Source organism: Ursus americanus, chromosome 4, assembly GCF_024610735.1.
Source record: "Ursus americanus isolate L20-20 chromosome 4, mUrsAme1.1.p, whole genome shotgun sequence".
Classification (NCBI taxonomy): Eukaryota; Metazoa; Chordata; class Mammalia; order Carnivora; family Ursidae; genus Ursus; species Ursus americanus.
In genome coordinates, this window is record NC_142130.1 from 43,294,948 (window position 1) to 43,317,012 (window position 22,065).

Sequence of the window (22,065 nt, forward strand, 5' to 3'; positions counted from 1 at the left end):
AACACCCAGTGCACCATGCAATACGTGCCCTCCTTACTACCCATCACCGGTCTATCCCATTCCCCCACCCCCCTCCCCTCTGAGGCCCTCAGTTTGTTTCTCATGGTCCATAGTCTCTCATGCTTCATTCCCCCTTCTGATTACCCCCCCTTTCTTTATCCCTTTCTTCCCCTACCGATCTTCCTAGTTCTTATGTTCCATAGATGAGAGAAATCATATGATAATCGTCTTTCTCTTCTTGACTTATTTCACTTAGCATTATCTCCTCCAGTGCCATCCATGTTGCAGCAAATGTTGAGAATTCGTTCTTTCTGATAGCTGAGTAATATTCCATTGTATATATGGACCACAACTTCTTAATCCAGTCATATGTTGAAGGGCATCTCGGTTCCTTCCACGCTTTGGCTATTGTGGACAATGCTGCTATGAACATTGGGGGTGCATATGGCCCTTCTCTTCACTACATCTGTATCTTTGGGGTAAACACCCAGTAGTGCAATGGCTGGGTCATAGGGTAGCTCAATTTTTAACTTTTTAAGGGACCTCCACACTGTTTTCCAGAGTGGCTGTACCAACTTGCATTCCCACCAACAATGTAGGAGGGATCCCCTTTCTGCACATCCTCTCCAGCAATTGTTGTTTCTTGCCTTGTCCATTTTTGCCATTCTAACTGGCATAAGGTGGTATCTTAGTGTGGTTTTGATTTGAATTTCCCTGATGGCTAATGATTTTGAACATTCTTTCATGTGTCTGTTAGCCATTTGTATGTCATCATTGGAAAAGTGCCTGTTCATATCTTCTGCCCATTTTTTTGATTTGTTTATTTGTTTCTCATGTATTGAGTTTGAGAAGTTCTTTGTAGATCTTGGATACCAGTCTTTTATCTGTAGTGTCATTTGCAAATATATTCTCCCATTCCGTGGGCTGCCTCTTAGTTTTTTGACTGTTTCCTTGGCTGTGCAGAAGCTTTTTATCTTGATGAAGTCCCACAAGTTCATTTTATCTTTTGTTTCTCTTGCCTTTGGAGATGTGTCATGAAAAGGGTTGCTTTGGCCGATGTCGTAGAGGTTGCTGCCTATGCTCTCCTCTAGGATTTTGATGGATTCCTGTCTCACATCGAGGTCTTTCATCCATTTGGGGTTTATCTTTGTGTATGGTGTGAGAGAGTGGTCAGGTTTCATTCTTTTGCATGTAGCTGTCCAATTTTCCCAGCACCATTTATTGAAGAGACTGTCTTTTTTCCACAAGATGTTTTTTCCTGCTTTATCAAAGATTAGTTGTCCAAAGAGCTGAGGGTCCATTTCTGGGTTCTCTATTCTGTTCCATTGGTCTCTGTGTCTGTTTTTGTGCCAGTACCATGCTGTCTTTGTGATCACAGCTTTGTAGTACAGCTCGAAATCCGGCATTGTGATGCCCCCAACTTTGTTTTTCCTTTTCAACAGTTCCTTGGCGATTCGGGGCCTTTTCTGGTTCCATACAAATTTAAGGATTATTTGTTCCAGTTCTTTGAAAAATGTCATCGGTATTTTGATCGGGATAGCATTGAAAGTGTAGATTGCTCTGGGTAGCATGGACATTTTAACTATGTTAATTCTTCCAATCCATGAGCGTGGAATATTTTTCCATCTTTTTGTGTCTTCCTCAATGTCTTTCAAGAGTGATTTATAGTTTCTAAAATATAGATCCTTTATGTCTCTGGTTAAGTTAATTCCAAGGTAACGTATGGTTTTTGGTGCTATTGTAAATGGGATAGATTCCCTAATTTTTCTTTCTTCAGTCTCATTATTCGTGTATAGAAATGCAACTGATTTCTGAGCATTGATTTTGTATCCCGCCACATTACTGAATTGCTCTATAACTTCTAATAGTTTGGGAGTGGATTCTTTTGGGTTTTCCATATAGAGTATCATGTCATCTGCGAAGGGAGACATTTTGACTTCTTCTTTGCCGATTTGGATACATTTATCCCTTTTTGTTGTCTGATTGCCGTTGCAAGGACTTCTAGTACTGTGTTGAATAATAGTGGTGAGAGTGGGCATCCTTGTCGTGTTCCTGATCTTAAGGGAAAGGCTTCCAGCTTTTCCCCATTGATAATGATATTTTCTGTAGGCTTTTCATAGATGGCTTTTATGAGATTGAGGAATGTACCCTCTATTCCTACACTCTGAAGGGTTTTAATCAGGAAAGGATGCTGTTATTTTGTCAAATGCTTTTTCTGCATCAATTGAGAGGATCATATGGTTCCTGAGTCTTTTCTTGTTGATATGATGTATCACGCTGATCGATTTACGAATGTCGAACCACACTTGCATCCCAGGTATGAATCCCACCTGGTCATGATGGATAATCCTTTTAATGTACTGTTGGATTCTATTAGCCAGGATCTTGTTGAGGATTTTGGCATCCATATTCATTAGGGAAATTGGTCTGTAATTCTCCTTTCTGATGGGGTCTTTGCCTGGTTTGGGGATCAAGGTAATATTGGCCTTATAGAATGAGTTTGGTAGCTTTCCTTCTGTTTCTATTTTTTGAAATAGCTTTAGGAGAATAGATACTATTTCTTCTTTGAATGTTTGGTAGAATTCCCCAGGAAAACCGTCGGGCCTGGAGTTTTGTTATTTGGAAGGTTCTTTATCACTGACTCAATCTCTTCATAATTAATTGGCCTGTTTAAGGAATCAGTTTCTTCCTGTTTCAATCTTGGTAGTTTATAGGTTTCCAGGAAGGCCTCCATCTCTTCCAGATTGCTTAATTTGTTGGCATATAGCTGTTGATAAAAGTTTCTAATAATCCTTCCAATTTCATTGGTGTTGGTTGTGACCTCTCCTTTTTCATTCATAATTTTGTTAATTTGGTTCCTTTCTCTATTCGTTTGGATAAGTCTTGCCAGCGGTTTGTCAATTTTATTGATTCTCTCAAAGAGCCAGCTTCTAGTCCTTTTGATCTGCTCTACTGTACTTCTGGTTTCTAATTCATTGATTTCTGCTCTAATCGTGGTCAACTGCTTCCTCGTGAGTGGATTAGGCCTGTCCCTCTGTTGCTGTTCCAGCTTCTTGAGGTGAGAATATAAAAACTGCATTTTAGATTTTTCTATTCTTGTGAGTGAGGCTTGGATGGCTATGTATTTCCCCCTCAGGACTGCCTTTGCAGTATCCCATAGGTTTTGGACTGTAGTGTTTTCATTCTCGTTGGTCTCCATAAATTGTTTAAATTGATTTTTGATTTCCTGGTTTATCGAATCATTCCTGAGCAGGATGGTTCTTAGTCTCCAAGTGTTTGAGTTTCTTCCAAATTTTTCCTTGTGGTTGAGTTCCAATTTCAGAGCTTTGTGGTCTGAGAATATGCAGGGGATAATTTCAGTCTTTTGCTATCGGTTGAGACCTGTTTTGTGACCCAGAACATGGTCTATTCTTGAGAATGTTACATGGGCATTAGAATAGAATGAGTATTTTTTGGTTCTGGGGTGTAGTGTTCTATATATATCTATGAGGTCCAACTCGTCGAGTATGGCATTCAAAGCTCTTGTTTCTATGTTGGTTTTCTGCTCCGGTGCTCTGTTGCTGATAGTGGAGTATTGAGGTCCCCTACTATTAACGTATTTTTATCTATCTGTCTTTATTGTGGTTAAGAGTTGGCTTGTGTATCTTGCTGCTCCCCTGTTGGGGGCATATACATTTATAATTGTCATATCCACTTGTTGGATACATCCTTTAAGAATAATATAGTGCCCTTCTGTGTCTCTAACTATAGTCTTTAGTTTAAAATCCAATCTGTCTGATATGAGAATTGCTACCCCAGTTTTCTTTTGAGGTCCATTGGCGTGAAAGATGGTATTCCATCCCGTTACTTTCAGTCTGAATGTATCTTTAGGTTTGAAATGAGTCTCTTGTATACAGCAAATGGATGGGTTATGTCTTTTTATCCAATCTGCAACCCTATGGCGCTTTATGGGAGCATTTAGGCCATTTACATTGAGACTGATTATTGAGAGATATGATTTTAATGATGCCATGTTGCCAGTAAAGTCTTTGTTTCTATAGATTGTGACTTTCTGTTCTGTATCACTCTTGGGGCCTTTTTACTTTTATAGAACCCCCCCTTAATATCTCCTGTAGTGCTGGTTTCGTGGTTACGAAATTGGTCAATGACTGGCGATTCTGGAAGGTCTTTATTTCTCCATCCATTCTGAATGACAGCCTTGCTGGATAGAGGATCCTTGGTTGCATGTTTTTCTCTGAAAGAGCTTTAAAAATGCCCCCCCAACCCTTTCTCTCATTCCAGGTCTGTGTAGACAGGTCTGACGTAATTCTGATAACTTTTCTTTGGTACATGAGAAATTTCTTTTCCCTGGCCGCTTTCAATACTGTATCCTTGCATCTAATATTTGTGAATTGCACTATGGCGTGACGTGGCGTAGTTTTGTCGTGGTTGAGCTTGGGAGGGGTCCTCTCTGCCTCTTGGACATGGATGTTTATTTCCCTTGCTAGATTAGGGAAGTTTTCAGCTACAATTTGTTCAAATATCTCTTCTAGACCTCTGTTTTTCTCCACCCCCTCGGGGATGCCGATGATTCTGGTATTGGAACATTTCATCGAGTCACTAATTTCCCGTAACCTACAGTCCTGTGCATGGATTTTTTTGAGTCCAGATTCTATTTTAGCTTTTTCTCCTACTAACCCATCCTCCAATTTGCCGATTTGTTCTTCTGCCTCACTCACCCTGGTCGTCAGAGCCTCTAGTTTTGACTTCATTTGGCTTAGCATTTTTAATTTCTGCCAGATTCGCTCTCATTTCCGCCCTTAGAGATTCTATATTCTCATTAACATTTTTGTTAATACTTTTTTCAAGTCTGCACATCATCTTGACCATTGTTACTCTGAATTCCATTTCTGATAATTTGGTTATATCCATATCCATTAGTTTAGTTTTGTGGCAGAGGCCACAGACTCATTGTCTTTTCTTTGCTGGGGGGGACTTCTCCTTCTCGTCATTCTGATGAGGAGAGGGTGCGGGGTTGTCCAGAGCCCAAGTATTGACCGGGACCCGGCCGTGTGCCCTTGTTTTATAGGGATATTAGGGATGTGGGCTTCTTCTTTTTTTTTTTTTTTTTTGAGATTTTATTTATTTATGTGATAGAGAGACAGCCAGTGAGAGAGGGAACACAAGCAGGGGAGTGGGAGAGGAAGAAGCAGGCTTCCAGCGGAGGAGCCCGATGAAAGACTCATTTCTGGAACGCCGGGATCACGCCCTGAGCTGAAGACGGACGCTTAATGACTGCGCCACCCAGGCGCCCCGGGATGTGGGCTTTTTGATTTTTTAGCCTGTCTTCTGGGCGAGGGGCCTGGTGCGCCGATACTCAGGCAACCCTGTTTGGGTAGAGTCTCCATGTCCCCTGCGAGGGGGGATGGGGATGGGCACGCTGTGAGCCGGTGTTTCCAGGCTTTTGTTCTCTGGCGGCTTTCCCTGGCGGTTTGCTGTGCCTCTTCTGAGAGTCAGAGCAGCAGTGGCCGAATCTCAGCCTCTGTCTCAGAACAGAGGGATCTCGGACCATTCTCCATTGATGTTCTGGCCACTTTAACTCCGGTTACTGTGGCTGCTGCTCAACCCTGCAGCATCCCGGGATGTGTGCCCCACACCTGGCATCCCAGCGCTCACTTCCAGGGCCGGCACATCTCTGTCCTTTGTGTTTCTAACACCGCCAGCCGCCAGCCACCCCGCGCGCTCCCAGATCTCCCAGTCTCAGTCTGGTTCCAGTGAGCACACCGGAGGTCCATTTCAGTCTGGTGGCGTGCGTTCCCCGCTCACGGTCTCAGTCTCCTCTCTCATGGATGCCGGTCCGCGAGTCCGCCTGCTCCCCGAGTCCGCCCGCTCCCCCGTGCAGGTGGCTACCGCTTCCCGGCGCCCGAACATGGCGGCTCCCTCCCCCTTCCGTTTATCTTCCGATATTTGTGCGGGTTTCACAGCTGCCCGCTTCGTACCTCAATACTCAGCGCTGGAAATGTTCATTTGTAGAGATCCCGGTGCATCTTCCTGTGTCTCAGGCTGATTCCGTGGATGTTCAGGCTGGTCTGGTACCTATCCAGCTTGACTCAGGGGACCGGCTGAAAAAGGGGTCCCCTACTCCTCTGCCATCTTAACTCTCTCCCCCGAAATACCTAACTTTTATTTCTTCGTATTTGACTGTGGAAGCTTCAGGGTTCCTTTATTTTTATTCTGACCTTGCATAAGGTGTGTCTAAATTTTTTTTTTTTTTAATTTCTCTCTCATTGCACCATGAGGCACCAGTGGAACCTTTTGGACTCGAAGACACATGACTTCCTGAAGTTTTAGAAAATAGTATATTGACCTTCGGGATTATTTTCTTATGTATTTAGCCTTATATCTTGCTACTTACATTCTGGAAGATTTTTTTCACTTTATATTCAAGCCTGTCTTTTTTTTTTTTTTTTTAATTTCAGCAAATTATATTTTTACTTTTTTTTTTTTTAAAGATTTTATTTATTTATTTGACAGAGAGAGACAGCCAGCGAGAGAGGGAACACAAGCAGGGGGAGTGGGAGAGGAAGAAGCAGGCTCCAAGCAGAGAAGCCTGATGTGGGGCTTGATCCCAGAACGCTGGGATCACACCCTGAGCCAAAAGCAGACGCTTAACGACTGCGGCACCCAGGTGCCCCTATATTTTTAGTTTCTAAGGAAGAACATTTCTTGGTGTTTGATTGTCTTGTTTTCTTTGATGCTTATTACAAATGCATTATCTTGGGGCACCTGGGTGGCTCAGTTGGTTAAGAAGCTGCCTTTGGCTCAGGTCATAATCTCAGGGCCTTGGATTGAGTCCCGAATTGGGCTTCCTGCTCAGCAGGGAGTCTGCTTCTTCTTCTCCCTCTGTGCTCTCTCTCTTTCTCTGTCAAATAAATAAAATTAAAAACAAAAACACAAAAGCAAAACACATGCATTATCTTCCAGAAACTCTCTTCTGAGTATACCCATTAGAATTTTATTACATTATCTTCTGTATCTGAATTTTCCTTCTCTTCTTCTTAGTTTTTTGTTCTGTTTTCCTATCCTGGTTTTTCTCTTGTGTGCTGTTGGTTTTCCTTGTATGTCTGGTGATCCTTTATTGCCCATCATAGTTAAGAATAAATGACTAGACTGAATGTTATAGGTGGTTGGCGTAGGTTTTCTCTTCTGGGGTGTAGGTCGATCTGGTCTGTTTTCCCGATAGGCTTTCCCTTCAGCGGTTGCTTTGTATATATGGACATGCTCTGTTAACTGTAGGCTTCCTTTTAGGGTAAGTAGGATACCGCTGTTTCACTGGGGCTACCACATTTGCTCTCCCCAATGCTATTTTTTTTTTTTGCTTTTGAAGATGAGTGGGACAAGTAGTGAGCACAGCTTGACCAACATAACTATAAAGCAGATGAACTTTCAAATTATTCTCCAATTTTCAGCCTACCTCTCACTTTCTCCTGCTGTACAGTCATCTTTGAGCTAGCAGCCTTTTTAGGGTTCTCCCAGAAAGACTGGTTTTTACCTGTAGCTTCCTTATAACATATACATGTTCTGAACTGCGGCTTCTGCTCAATGTCTTCTTTCATACATTTCCCATCCACTTTTAGTCTTCCAGAAATGTGTTGAAATATGTCCTTTGCTAATGACTCTCTTCCTAGACCATAATCTTTACTCACGTGGGTTTATTTTTTTTTTATTCCCTTGTTGTCAGTGAAAGGAGGCGAGTCTGTAGTCTTGAACTAGGAGCATCTGTTTCCCCAGTTCTCTCCCTGTTAGGTCATTTCATCTAAACTACTCCTGCTTAGGGCTTTGGTGGCCTCCAGGTTAGTAACTCCAGTGTACTTTTCTTCTGTCTTTGTGTTTTTAGGTCTTACAGTAGTATTATATATGGTTAACCACTCCCTTTTGGTTTCCTTCATACCACATTCTTGTAATATTTCTCTAACCGTTGTGGCTGCTCCATTTCAGTCTGCTCTGCTAGCTTCCCCTCTTTATGCAGCTCTACAGGTTGACTTCCTCATGTGTCGGTGTTGGTTTCTTTTCTCACTCCATTCTTTTTCTCTAGATAATCTTAGTCATTCTCATTGCTCCCGATACTGTCTATATGCCAGCGACTTCCATTTTTTTATCTTTGCCTAGGTGACTCTCTTGAGTGTCTGTCCCATGAGTCCATCCGCTTGGAGGGATATTTGGATAAATCATCAGGCACTTAAACTTATCCTGTTCAAAATGGAATTCTTGATAGCTTATCTTCCCCCAAATCTGTTCTTATCCTCTCCATCTCTGTAAATTGTATCACTACCCACTCAGTTGTGCATGCCATCTTGATCTGTGTGTTTCCTTTACTCCCCGCTTCCAGTTCATCATTCTTAGTTCTGTTGCCAAAATAGTTCTCAAATTTACCAGATTCTCTCCATCTCTATAGCCAACATATCTTCATTGGAGCTATCATCATCTTTCTCCTAGACTGCCACAATGGCTTACTGGTCTCCCTACTTCCATTCCTAGATTTTCCAATTAACACAGCATTTAAGAAAGATAAATTGAGTCATTGCCAAACCTTCTCCATGTTTCATTGCTCTTGGATTAAATTATAAAATTCCCAACATGGCTTAAAAAGTTCTGTAGGAAATAGTTTCTGTACACCTCTCCAATCTTATATTTTTCCAGTTCTCCCTTGTTGCTGTGTTACATTAAATTGGCCTCATTTCTTTGCTTTTTCCTATTTTGGGGAGTTCACATATGTTGTTCTTTCTGCCTATAATGTTCTTTGTGCTGCTTTCTGCCACATACGTAATCATTTTTAAATTTTACTTCTTCAGAGATGCCTTTCCTGACTATCTTCAGTTTACAGTAGGTATTTATACTCCCTCAACCCCCAGGATTCCCAGATATGAGTTAATACATGTACTAAAATGTGAACTTGGCAGACTTTCTTACAAGGATACTGATAAAGCCTTAAGGAATATAAAAGTCTTTGTATTTGATTGTTTGAGGTGGCATTGCTGGTATATTCCCTGCTAAAATAATTTAGGCATTCAGAAGCCAGACCCTTCTATTGAATACATTTCTAACTACCATGATGAGTAATGAGATGATTGTAGTGCCAGTCTGTGGCTAAATGATGCATGTTTATTCTATTTTAATTTTATCTACAGTATTAAGGAGGACTGTTCAAACTCGTCCTGCTCCACGAATTCCTCCAACTGTGGAAATAATTGAGAAGGAACAAAACTGGGAAAAGAAGATCTTACCTAGTGACACAGACCATCAGAATTCAAGTGAAGAGAGTCGTCTCTTCACTCAGAGGTGGAGGGTGTCTCACATGGGGGAAGATCTGGAGAACAAAGCCCAGGCTCCTTTTGTGAACCTGTCACAGCCCTTCTGTAGTTCCCATTCAAATGCTCAGCAGGCCAGAATCCCTGAGTTCTCAGAAGAGCTCCCGGTACTGGGAGATGGGCAGCAGCTTAGAACAAATGAGGCATTAATACAAAGAAAGGACATCATGGCACGAATTGCTGAGTTGACACTGCAAAATTCAGCTATCAAGGCACATCTGAATAATATTATTGGGCCAGGAGGAGAGCAAGGGGATGGAGTTCGGGAATTAAACAAACAAGAGACAAGTCATGCGAGTGACCTGACTGCAGTGAGTACCAGTTCAGGGTTGACTGGGGACATTTAGGAATTTAAATACTTTGCTGGAGTACGGTGATCCTGGATATCTTTGAGGCCGCTACTAGAAGGCCTATACTTTGTCATGTCCTCATCACAAAATAAGAAAAGTTATTTATCAGTTTATTTAACACATACAGTAAAAGAGGACAGCATAAAATAGAAAACGAGGAAAATGAATGAGGAAAATAGGAAAAGGTCAAATGTGTATAGGAAAGCTGAAATTAAGCTGCAGATGAACTTATAAATATAAAATGCAGAATTAGTATGAGTTGAAAGCCTGCCACACAACTACATTTTAATTGAAAGCATTTTTACTCTTACAGGGGCTCATACAAGAGAATTATGTGTAGCCGGCCCTCAACTCATGAGGAGTTAATTTTTTAGGACACAGAATGCATTTTCGTATAGAAAGGATGTTTCAAAGGATTATTGAACTCAGACTTTAACGTATGTCTTACTCATCTGCAGATCTTGCTATAATGCAATTTCTGATTGAGCAGTTCTGAGATAGCACCTGTGTGTTTTTGGCAAGTTCCCAGATGGTGCCGGACCAAGGATTATACTTTGAATAGCAAAAGTCCGCTTATTATAGTGCAGGAATTTTATAAGTTAAATAAACTGTAGGCTCACCTGGTAACTTAAATCTTCATTTTCTTGTTCGTGGGGAGAAAAGGGACTCTAAATTCCAACTGGTGGTGTTTTTCACACGTTCTCATGCTGGTCCTGGTGATGGGAGAGACTTCCTTTTACCCCTTCGTGAGCCAGAGTGGCTCCTGTCAGGGTTCTGATAGGGGACAGAATAGTGTTTTAGCAGGGGGAAGGAGCTGGGCAGCTTTATGGGTTAGGGGTTCTGGAGGTGATGGCTTCTATAAAGGCCTTTACCAATGGTAGATTGAGGGCTTCCATGAGGAAGTTTAGGAAGGGGTGGGGGATAAGGGCCACCTCTGTCAGCACAGGCTCACGGGAAATAAGGGCAGTATGAGTGTGGAGTCACAGAGTAACAGAAGGGACTGGTAATCTTCTACCAGGAAGAAGTGTAAGGAGTGGGCAGCCGCCATCGGTATAGATGTATGTAAGAACAGATTGCCTTAATTTTGAGTCATTGGAGGCATTTCTGTGTTTGCAGAGTTTTGACAATTATTCGAAACAGGTAACTAACTCTTGGTTTTAAGAAGGCAATAGAGTTAAAAATTGAGCTTGCCTGCTTTTCTAATTAGTATATAGATCAGGCTAGTGAGGACAATCTATTATTATCCTCACCGCCCTCTTTGTCATAATCCGAGTTTCAAAGTGATCTTTAAACTGCTTTGCTTCTCTCTCTCTCTCTCTCTTTTTTTTTTTTTACTAATGGGTGTAAGTTACAAATTAGTGATTTTTTTTTTTTTTAAGATTTTATTTATTTATTTTGACAGACAGCCAGCGAGAGAGGGAACACAAGCAGGGGGAGTGGGAGAGGAAGTAGCAGGCTCATAGCAGAGGAGCCTGATGTGGGGCTCGATCCCATAACGCCGGGATCACGCCCTGAGCCGAAGGCAGACGCTTAACCGCTGTGCCACCCAGCCGCCCCACAAATTAGTGATTTCTATTAGGAAATTTTTTTTTCCAAAGGGACATATTTAACTAAATGAAGTGATCAGGAATGACACATATATTCCTCTCAGGAATTTTCACATTAAACTTACGTTATATTCCTTGGGTGGCTTTTTTATTCTACCTCTCGTATTCCTTTCCAGTCACAACTTTTCTCAAATTAGATATCTGAGGCCAAATGTGGCTTGGGGCGGCTGACCCCTGGTCCAGAAGAGTGATAATATTACTAGAAATCTTTGCCAAATAACTCCTGGTACGTGTATGACGATTGGGATGATAGAAGCATCTCTCAAGTAGAGCAGATCCGCTTTACTGTATCGTGATTCAAACGCAGATCAATCATTAATAGACCTGTTACTTAGAAGTCAGTCACTAGCAGTACTGTCTTTGCTCACGGGATCTTTTGTGTATCTCAACAAACATGAAGAAATGCAGGGAAGCTTTGCCCCACAGACATTCTCCGTGGACAAAGGGACTAGAGGGCTTATGTGGCACCAGTATCAGAAGGATTAGTATCCCTTTCCTTTAGCCCCATTTTATTCAATTAACTGACTTTTATTCTTTGCTTACTGTTCAAGTTTACATATAATAAGTGCTGTGAATAATAGCTGGCTCTTAGTGGAAGAGTTATTTTTACAAAAAGTCAAAATTGTTTGGATTGTTTTTAATGTGGAATTTGTGCTTTTTTTTTTTTTTTAAAGACTTTTCCAGCAGCACAACCTCTAACACCAAGTAGCATGGAGGAACGCATTGCAGAATTGAATCGGCAGAGTATGGAGGCTCGTGGAAAACTCTTGCAGTTAATAGAGCAGCAGAAACTTATTGGACTGAATCTTTCCTCTCCACCAGTATCACCCATTCCATCACCTCTCAGAGCATGGACTGGTTGGTCACAAATTCATGATTTAAAAGCCAGACACATGAGAGTTTTCACTTCCTTGATTTTGCGAGTATACATTGAGCTGAAAGAAATCTCAAAGCATGTATTTTAGGGCCTTCAATTTTACATAGAAGGAAACAGACCTAAGTCACAGAATAAGTGAGAGAAATAAGACTAGAAGCCCGGTCTCCTGGTAGAAAGCTATTCCATGGTGCCTGCAGTTAATCTTTGGTGTCTAAGTTCTTAAGTTGCCTGATGTGTAAATAGGATTCATCATAGGGTATGATTCACTTAGGACCTATGCAGTGGCTAAGTATAAAACATGAGCATCAAAATGATAATTTAGCATTTCATCAGCAACAAATTACAAGTTATTTTGTTAAAACCAGTTAAAACATTTTCATTTGTAAATTAATCTTCCCATTCTGTTATTTTATTTAGGAATGTGATAAACTAGAGGGGATTCTGAATAATAGAATAGTAACTGAGGAATTAGTTGTCATAATATTTACATACAAAAAGGTATTGATGAAATGAAGTAGATTTTAAGTTGTTCTTTGGCAAAAAATTGAATTACTACGACCCTCAAGGGATAGAGCTGTATGAAGGCTATAGTGAGACTAATTTTGGCCCAGTGTAAAAGAAGGTTCTAATTGTGAGGGATAGAAAATAATTATATCAGTAAGTAGTATGTTCCCTGAGGTGCTCAAGTGTTGGTGTTTTAGAGGGATTCATCCGTCCTGAGGCTGTCCTAAGGTATCTGCCAATAAGACTTAAAAAAATCTTTTTTAGTCCAGTATAATTAACATACAGTGTTATATTAGTTTCAGGTGTACAATATAATGATCCAATAATTCTGTACATTACTCAGTGCTTAGTGTGCTCTTAGTCTCCTTCACCTGTTTCACCCATCCCCCCACCCACCTCCCTTTTGCCAATAAGACTTTTTCTCTCAGTTACAAATCATTTCTTTTTTGAAATTTCAGACCTAGAAAGCAGACTCTTGAAAATTACTGGAAAATGACAAATAATGCATTTCCCCCGGGCACTTTCTCTTTGCATATTCTAGGCTTCTTCAAGTGACAGCTTAGTCTGCTGTTCTTCATAGTCGCGAAGCATAGAGGCAACTTCTGATTAAATCACTTGATACATTTGAGCATCTACTACCTGCCACCCTGTTCTGGGCCCTAGGGAAACTGCTTCGAACAGGACAAAGCCCTGTCCAACGTTATGAGATAATATTAGCTGGCACTAAGTGCAATGAAGAAGAATAAAGCAAATTACTCTTAAGAATAATTTTGTAATTACATTAGACATCTGTTTCAGTTGTTCTTTAAGGTTAAAAGTACTTCATTTCTATTATCTTATTTAGTCCTCAACACACCCTGAGCGTAGACAGAGCTGATGTTACAGCTTTTTGATACATAAGTAAACTGAGGGAAAAGAAGTTAAGTGACTTGTCTGAAGTTCTAAAGCAAAGTGGTAAATTTGCAAACCTTGTTCTTTTCATTCCAGTGGTTATATCTCCAAGATATTCTTTTTTGGTGTTATCTCCAAGGTACTCCTTTTTACAAGTAGAATTCTTGGTTTCACGGGTACTTTTGTGTGCTATGATGATAAAGATGTAAATAATCATATGCCATGTGAAACCTGTTTTGTTTTGTAGGGTAATGGAAGAATATGTTATACAATTAAATATGGTTTCATTACCCACTAAAACCCTGGAAATCACTGGTTTTAAGTAGTGATTCCTAGGAGCCTCTGTAAAACTGCCTAGGTTAGACATTAAGTCTTTCATTAGTAGATAGTAAATATTTGTTAATTGATAATCTGCTTGTGAAATATGGAAAATGAACACAGTTGTACTTGCCATTGGCCATATGAGCTCTTCAGCCAACTTTCCCCTCCTAAGTTAGTGCCTTTGGGAATCTAATAATGTGATAGATTTAGAGGATTTAAAGTTTTATTGAATGACTTCAGAAATTTTCCTTTTTCTTTTTATTTTTTTTTTGAGAATTTTAGATAAGCTGTTTTTGACAAAAATCTTAAGATTTTTAGGGCTAGCTCTTAATTTCTGTTTTTCACTTCCAGATCTGACATGATACCACTTGTCTGAAGATTCTGGCTTTCTATGAACTGGCATGCTACTGAATTGACACTAGTAACTAAAGTTTCTTGTCTCACAGTTCATTTTGAAAAAAATCCTTCAAGGGTATCTGTGGGCACATAATGAAAATATAGAAAGAACCTCCAAATTTATAATGTGAAATTTGCAGTAAGATAGAAATCAAGTTAAAATTTTATTTTAATGAAAGATGAAATTAATATTTATTTTTATATTTTAGAAGGAGGAAAGAGGACAATTGAAGTTTCTATTCCAGGAGCTGAAGCCCCAGAAAGCTCAAAATGCAGTACTGTCTCTCCTACCAGTGGGATAAATACAAGAAGGTAAGATTACCATGTGAAGAGTTATTTTAAAAAATCGCGAATGTGGTGTTTCATTCTCTTTGTGAAAAAAGAAAGTGCATAGTATCTGACTTAGGCTCAGACAGACTCACTCCTGTAGAGAAAATAAAACAATTAGAGAGGAGAATTTCTGGGAAAAAGAAGAGGAGTGAGGAACAGGCCTTAAGTAGAACAGTGTGGGTTGGCTGTTGACAACAAAAGTAGGATAATAGCACGTATATAGAGTGCTTTATAGGTTATAAAATTAGGAGATAACATATGACAGGGTGGGTAAATTGACGAGTAGTATTTTTTTCCTTTACAATAAATGAAACAAGTGCATTGAGCTAATTGGGTGGTTTGCCTAGATGGGTCACATGGTTGGTAAAGGGTGGCACTGAGGACGGACCTGGCTCTTCTGTCTCTGCTCTCTGTGCTTACTGTGACACTGTGCTGCTGTCAGGGCTCTTTTCCACTGCTTGGCCTTTCCCCCGCCCCTGTGTGTGCATTTTTCTCCTTAATGTTAAAAATATTACAGCATGATACTGTAATGGTGGATATTGTCATTATACGCTTGTCAGAACCCATAGAATGGATAACAAAAGGGTGAAACCCTGCCGTGGGCTATTAATTTAATTAATAATGCATCAATATTATCTCATCTGTTGTGATAAATGTAGCAACCTGATGCAAAGTGTTAATAATAGGGGAAACTATGTGGAGGAGGTGGGGGCTATATTGGCACTCTCTGTACTTTACACTTAGTCTTTTTGTAAACCTAAAACTACTCTAAAAAAGGAAGTCTATAAATTAAAAAAAAACAACAACTTAAGTTGCTAAAAACATGTTACAAATAACTTACCTAATTTGAACCTAGCTCAGGCATTCTTTTTCAAGCTCTTGCCAGTACTGAGATTTGTCAGTCTTATATGATTTTTGAAGGTTAATGATGATAGACTACTCTCCCACTCTCTTTTATTTCTCATAAATAGGTCTTCAGGGGCTACTAGTAATTCTTGTTCTCCATTAAACGCCACCTCAGGAAGTGGGAGATTCACACCTGTTAATCCAAGAGCAAAGGTATGTGATAAAATGTAATTGTGAAATGTGTGTAGGGGTCAGGAGAGTGGGGGAGAGTTGGCTGATTTAGTGATTTCCATTCTTAATTATTCTTGTTATCCTACAGGTGACATAAAATTCTCAGAAGAAAAGAATTCCTAATTCACCTTTACTAGAAAAAACCATTAAACCATATAGTTTCTTTTGTGTTCTGGGGAAGCTAAGGAATAAGATAAAATTCAATAGGATTTCAGCATAGACTGGAAATTACTGGTTTCAGGCAAAGCATTCCAGTAATGTGGCGGGACATACAGGTGTGCCTTGAAGTAGTAGATATACCGAGATAGAGGTTCCCTCAGTGCTTGTTGTGGCTCTGTGGGACTTGGGATATCCAGAGCCCTGGGGCCACTTTCCTTGTCACTCTACCCTAGTATGCTGTATCTGAGTTTGCCACTGGTTAGAGAAGTTGTGGTTAATCAATGCCATATTCTTCATGTGTTCTGATTTGCTGTGGATTAGACTAAATAATGAGTGCTTCAGTAAATATTGAATATTTATAGCACAGATTAATTTGACAGTCTCAGATATCCCAATTGTCTAGCACTAGAATATTTGTCCTTTGCTGTTTCTTATATCCTAAAGAAGTCTTTTTTAATAAAGATTTATTTATTTATTTATTTGAGAGAGTGCGTGCACACATGCATGAGTGGGGTAGGGGCAGAGGGAGAGGAAAGAGAACCTCAAGCAGACTCCCTGCTGAGTGCGGAGCCCAACATGGGGCTCGATCCCACAACCCTGAGATCATGACCTGAGCCAAAATCAAGAGTCAGACACTTAACCGACTGAGCAACCCAGGCGCCCCTAAAAAAGTTTTAGACTGTTTTATATAATTTGCCCTAAGTTTCTGGAATTTAGTAACAAATTTAATTTATTAAGATCAAATAACTTTGTGATTTTAAGAAGTTGTACCTATAATTTGTATAAAATACTGGATTTATCCTTTATTTAAAAATTAGGTTTCCTCAATCAGGGGATTGTTGACCAGGGAATCAGTTATTTGGGCTCTATTAGAGAATAAAAATTGCCAGTAGCAATTTAATTTTCAGTATCATTTGATGACATAGGATACCGTTGATTCTATGTACTTGGTCTAAATAATTATTAACCTTGAATGGGCTCATGTTTCTGATCCATCTTGCATCTTTCTAAATCCATCTTGCATCTTTGTCCAACAGATTGAGAAACAGAATGAAGAAGGCTGGTTTGCTCTTTCTACCCACGTGTCATAAGTGAAGTTAGTTGTACAGAATTTGTTTTCAGTAGTATGTTCTTGAGCTTCCACTGCCCTTTCCCTGCTCCTGCTTTCAAGTTTTCATGTCCTTTTAGATAAAACCTACAAAGATCTTGTGACTTAGTACTTATGGACCAAAGAATAAAGCAATGATTTAAATCTTGGATCTTTTCAAATAAATTTGAAAAACTAACCTATGTACAACCTCCTGTGAACAAAATTTTGGTTATAGGGAAATTGAAGTTTTATATTCTTATAATTTCGTAAGTATTATAAGGTTTTGCTGAGTAACACATTTTTACCTTTAACATCTTTATTCAGGTTTTTTTTTTTTTTGGTCTAGTGTATCTTAAATGATGTATTTCTTTAATTTTTTTCCTGAAGAACTAAGTTGCTTTGCATATAACTTACAATAAAATGGCTCTGGGTGATTAAAGTGTGGCTTTCAGAAAAATTTAGCACTCCCTTTGATTTCTTTTTGGGAGGGAAGTTACTGTTGTCCATGGCTTTTTCCGTCAACTGGAATGTTCGGCTTTAAAAAGTAGGTATAGGAGCATTTGTTTATATTTGTTTATGTGGATTGTGGTTGTATATATTATAACATTCTTATATAGTCTTTAAATGTGAAAATGTCATCAGTAATGATAATGTACATCAAATAAATAATGATCATAGAGCTCATGTCTAAATGCAGCAACATTAATTTATTGGTATATTTAGTGTTTGAAACAGAAATGAGTACAAAACGTTGCTATCAACTTTCCCAGCCCTGAATCTACTTTGCATTCAGGGTTGTTTTCTTCAAAATACCTGTTGGGCTCTCAGTCACTGGCTATTATTTTAAACTTGCTTTTTAAATTATCTCTGTCCTTTCACTGTGGGACGGGAATTCTCAACCTGGTGTAGTGGCAGTAGGGCAGGCGAAACACATTGAAACTACTTGGGGAACTTTCTCAGACAATACTGTCCCTCCTCCTGGAGTTATTTCTATTCAGTGCCATGTGCAGCTTTCATTTGGGCCTCTTCATTTTGGTGGCAAAAATACAATTTTTCTCTGGTATCACTGATTTTATTTACGTGAAGTCATCTGTATTCATTTGCTTTATTACAGATTCTTCCATCTGTATTGTACTTTTTTGAAACTTGGTATTTAGTAAATACTATCCCTGTCTGGAATATAAAACCATTTTAATACCATTCCTAATACTGAAATGTTAAGTTTTCTGCTTGGTGTGTGGATGTGTTCTTTTTTTTTAATTTTTGAAGTTTTTATTTAAATTCCAGTTAGTTAACATACAATGTAATATTAGTTTCACGTGTATAATATAGTGATTCAACACTTCCATACATCACCCTGTGTTCATCACAAGTGCCCTCCTCAATGCCCATCACCCATTTCACCCATCCCCCTACCCACCTCCCTGCTGGTAACCATCAGTTTGTTCTCTATAGTTAACAGTCTGTTTCTTGGTTTTCCTCTCTCTCTCTCTCTTTCTTTTTTCCCTTTGCTCTTTTGTTTCTTAAATTCCACATATGAGTGAGAGCATAAGGTATTTATCTTTCTCTGACTGACAGACTTCTCTCAGCATACTATTCTCTAGTTCCATCCACATTGTTGCAGATGGTAAGATTTCATGTGAATGTATTCTTTGGACTTACATTTTTCTTTCTCTTTTTTTTTTTAATCTTTAAAATTTTATTTATTTATTTATTTTATTAACATATAATGTATTATTTGTTTCAGGGGTACAGGTCTGTGATTCATCAGTCTTACACAATTCATGGCACTCACCATAGCACATACCCTCCCCAATTGGACTTACATTTTTCTTAATGTTCTTCAGCTGGTTGGCTGTTTACTTTTTTCCCTTATATTCCTTTAAACTTCAAAAGCCATGATTCTCAACTTTGGGAGCATTGAAAAAAGACCAAACTGACTACCTGGGGAGTGAGCCCTTAGCATGACATACGTACACACACACACACACACACACACACACACACACAAACTTATTTATTTATTTATTTATCAGAGAGAGAGTGTGTGCGTGTGTGAGAGCACAAGCAGGGGGGCGGGTAGGCAGGGGGAGAAGCAGGCTCCCAGCTGAGCAGGGAGCCTGATAAGGGACTCAATCCCAGGACCCTGAGATCATAACCTGAGCTGAAAGCAGATGCTTAACTGACTGAGCTACGTGGGCATCCCTTGGCATGATATTTTTAAAAACTGCTTAAGGTGATTTAATGTGCAGCTAGATTTGAGAACCAGTGCTTACTGGCAACCTGTAAAACTGACATGTAAGTATCCATCCTGCTAATATTTGTTTTTGTTGATAAACTTCAAAAATAGGTTTAAAAAACCCCAAGAATAATAGATACAGAGAAAAGAGCTTGGCTTTCGAAAGCAGTGCTTCTCAGCTTTGGCTGCCATTAGAGTCACATAGAGACCTTTGGACCTTCTAAAATTCCCAATGGCCAAGTCTCACTCCAGGCCAGTTTAACTTAGACTCTGGGAGAAGGACACAAACATCAACTTTTTTTTTTTTTTTAAGATTTATATATTTATTTGACAGAGAGGCAGCAAGAGAGGGAACACAAGCAGGGGGAGTGGGAGAGGGAGAAGCAGGCTTCCCGCTGAGCAGGGCTGGATCATGACCTGAGCTGAAGGCAGACACTTAACGACTGAGCCACCAGGTGCCCCAAACATCAACATTTTTAAAAACCTCCTCAGATGATTCTAGTGTATAGCCAAGCTTGGGAAACATTGTGAAGATGTTTATCATCCCCAAATCATAAGTTGGTGCGTGTTTGGTTTCAAGTAACACTGCTTTGGGCCCTCTTTATCAGCTTTCAGAGCCAGCCGCACCAGTGGGTCTCAAAGTATGGCCCTGATCAGCAGTGTCAAGATCGTCGGAGTACTTGTTCGAAATGAAAATCATGGGCCCTACCCTAGACCCATTGATCAGAAAATCTGGTGTCTGTTTTTTTGTTTTTTTATAGGATTAACTCCTCTCTCTCTTTTTTTTTTTAAGATTTTATTTATTTATTTGACAGAGACAGAGACAGCCAGTGAGAGAGGGAACACAAGCAGGGGGAGTGGGAGAGGAAGAAGCAGGCTCATAGCGGAGGAGCCTGATGTGGGGCTCGATCCCGTAACGCTGGGATTACGCCCTGAGCCAAAGGCAGACGCTTAACCGCTGTGCCACCCAGGCGCCCCTGGCGTCTGTTTTAATAAGCCCCTCGTGATTCTGAGGCATGCTCCAGTTTGGGAACCGTTGATCTTAGCATTGCAGAAGGGTGAACTCTGCTCTATCTGATGATGTACTACATTTGTATTCATTTTTCTAGTCCAACTTCAGATTACTTATATTTCTTGTGTTAGGACTCAAGTTTTTAGCTAATATATGACTTCTCCAAGATGCCTCAGGGGCACCTCGGTGGCTCAGTCCATTCTGCCTTTGGCTCAGGTCACGATCCTGTGGTCCTGGGATGGAGCCCGTGTCCAGCTCCTTACTCAGCGGGGAGTCTGCTTCTCCCAATGCCCCTCCCCTGCTTGTGCTCTTTCTCGCGAGCTCTCTATCAGATAAATAAATAAAATCTTTAAAAAAAAAATGCCCAAGAAAGCTGCTAATCACTTGCTAAACTTCAATAAAATTTGTAGTTTTCCGCATTACAGCTTGGGAGAGAAACTGGATTGATAATCAAATCCACAGTTAGTGATACAATCATTCCTATGCTGTATAGTGAGATCATTTAAGTTAGCAGAATTTAATAATAATTTACTGTTTACTAAGTGCCAGGCACTGTTTTAGCCACTTTTCATGATTTTATGATGCCTTTATGAGGTAGATACTATTATCCTTCTTTTGCAGATGAAGAAACTGAGGTACCAGGAAGTAAGTACCCTCTCAAAGTCATACAGCTTAGGTGTGGGGGCCCTGGGATGGGATATAGGAAGTCTTTGTACAAAGCCTACACTATGCTGCCGTCTTACAGTGAGTATGGTATGGAAGCACAATAATAATAATAATTATAATAATAGCTATTTTTATTGAGCTATAACTGTGGTTATCTCATTAAAATTTCACAGTAAAACTGAGTTAGACTTGTTTGAATGCCACCCACCTCCCCTTTACAGATGAGGAAATTGAGCCCTGGAGGTGAAGTAAGTTGCTTAATGTCAGGGTGTTGAGGTAAAGCCAGGACTTGAAGCTCCCCCCCCCCTTTTTTTTTCCTTTTAGAGAGAGCACATGAGCGGGGGAGGAGGAGCCAGAGGGAGAGGAGACAGAATATTATCAGGCTCCATGATCAGCACAGAGCTCGATGCAGGGCTTAATCCCATGACCTTGAGATCATGACTTGAGCCAAAATCAAAAGTCAGATGCTTAACTGAGTCACCCAGGCACCCTTCTTTTTAAAAAATAATTATTGGACTCCTCCTAACTTATAAGAAATAATTGATCTAGCATAGTGGCTAAGGCTGCAAGTATTGCAATCAGAAAGCTTGGATTCAAGCGCCATTTCTGCCGCTTGGGCTATGTCCCTGGGTAAATTATCTCCTTTTTCCCATTTGAGAATCAGACATGATGTATCTTATAGGGATGTGAGGAGTAAGAGAGGTGAGTATATGTAAATATGTTAAGAATAGGGTCTGACTCATAATAAGCATTCAGTAAGGATGACTGCCAGTTTTTTGATGCACAAATAAATGCACTATTTCCTTGTGTTTCCAGATTTTTAAAGATATTATGTAGTGAATTCTTTGTGGTTTTCTCAAATTATCAATTGGACCCAGTGCTTTAAATTTAGAGATATTTCACCTGAAGATGTTTGGAGGTTGAAAGAAAACATGTTGAGAATATTATTTGAAAATGTACCTAACATACTGTTTAAAAATAAGTTTATCCTATGTTTTATGACTTTTCAGATACCCTGGATATACCATTTAATAATTAATAGTAAAGATAATGTTTAAGTCAGGAGACTTTAAAAGTCAAGAATACTTGACTAAAGAGAACATTTCAACACTACCAACAAATCCATGGAAGAAAGTTTTTGGAAAATTGTGTAACACGGAAACCAATAAACATAAAATAGAACACAACCTTTAAAAATC

General features: G+C 39.7%; 1 protein-coding gene across 3 annotated transcripts in view; it reads left to right on the plus strand.

Moving 5' to 3' along the window:
* SPICE1 (spindle and centriole associated protein 1) overlaps positions 1-22,065 on the plus strand; it is a 75,837-nt gene that overhangs the window by 53,053 nt on the left and 719 nt on the right. For 2 of the 3 annotated variants that reach the window (XM_045785170.2, XM_045785171.2), the window contains exons 14-17: positions 9,168-9,658; positions 11,979-12,162; positions 14,503-14,605; positions 15,595-15,682. In XM_045785170.2, coding sequence (XP_045641126.2) covers positions 9,168-9,658; positions 11,979-12,162; positions 14,503-14,605; positions 15,595-15,682 — 866 coding nt within the window. Of the gene's footprint in view, positions 1-9,167; positions 9,659-11,978; positions 12,163-14,502; positions 14,606-15,594; positions 15,683-16,896; positions 17,630-22,065 lie in introns of those variants that run through there. The other variant, XM_045785172.2, reaches the window with a different exon arrangement.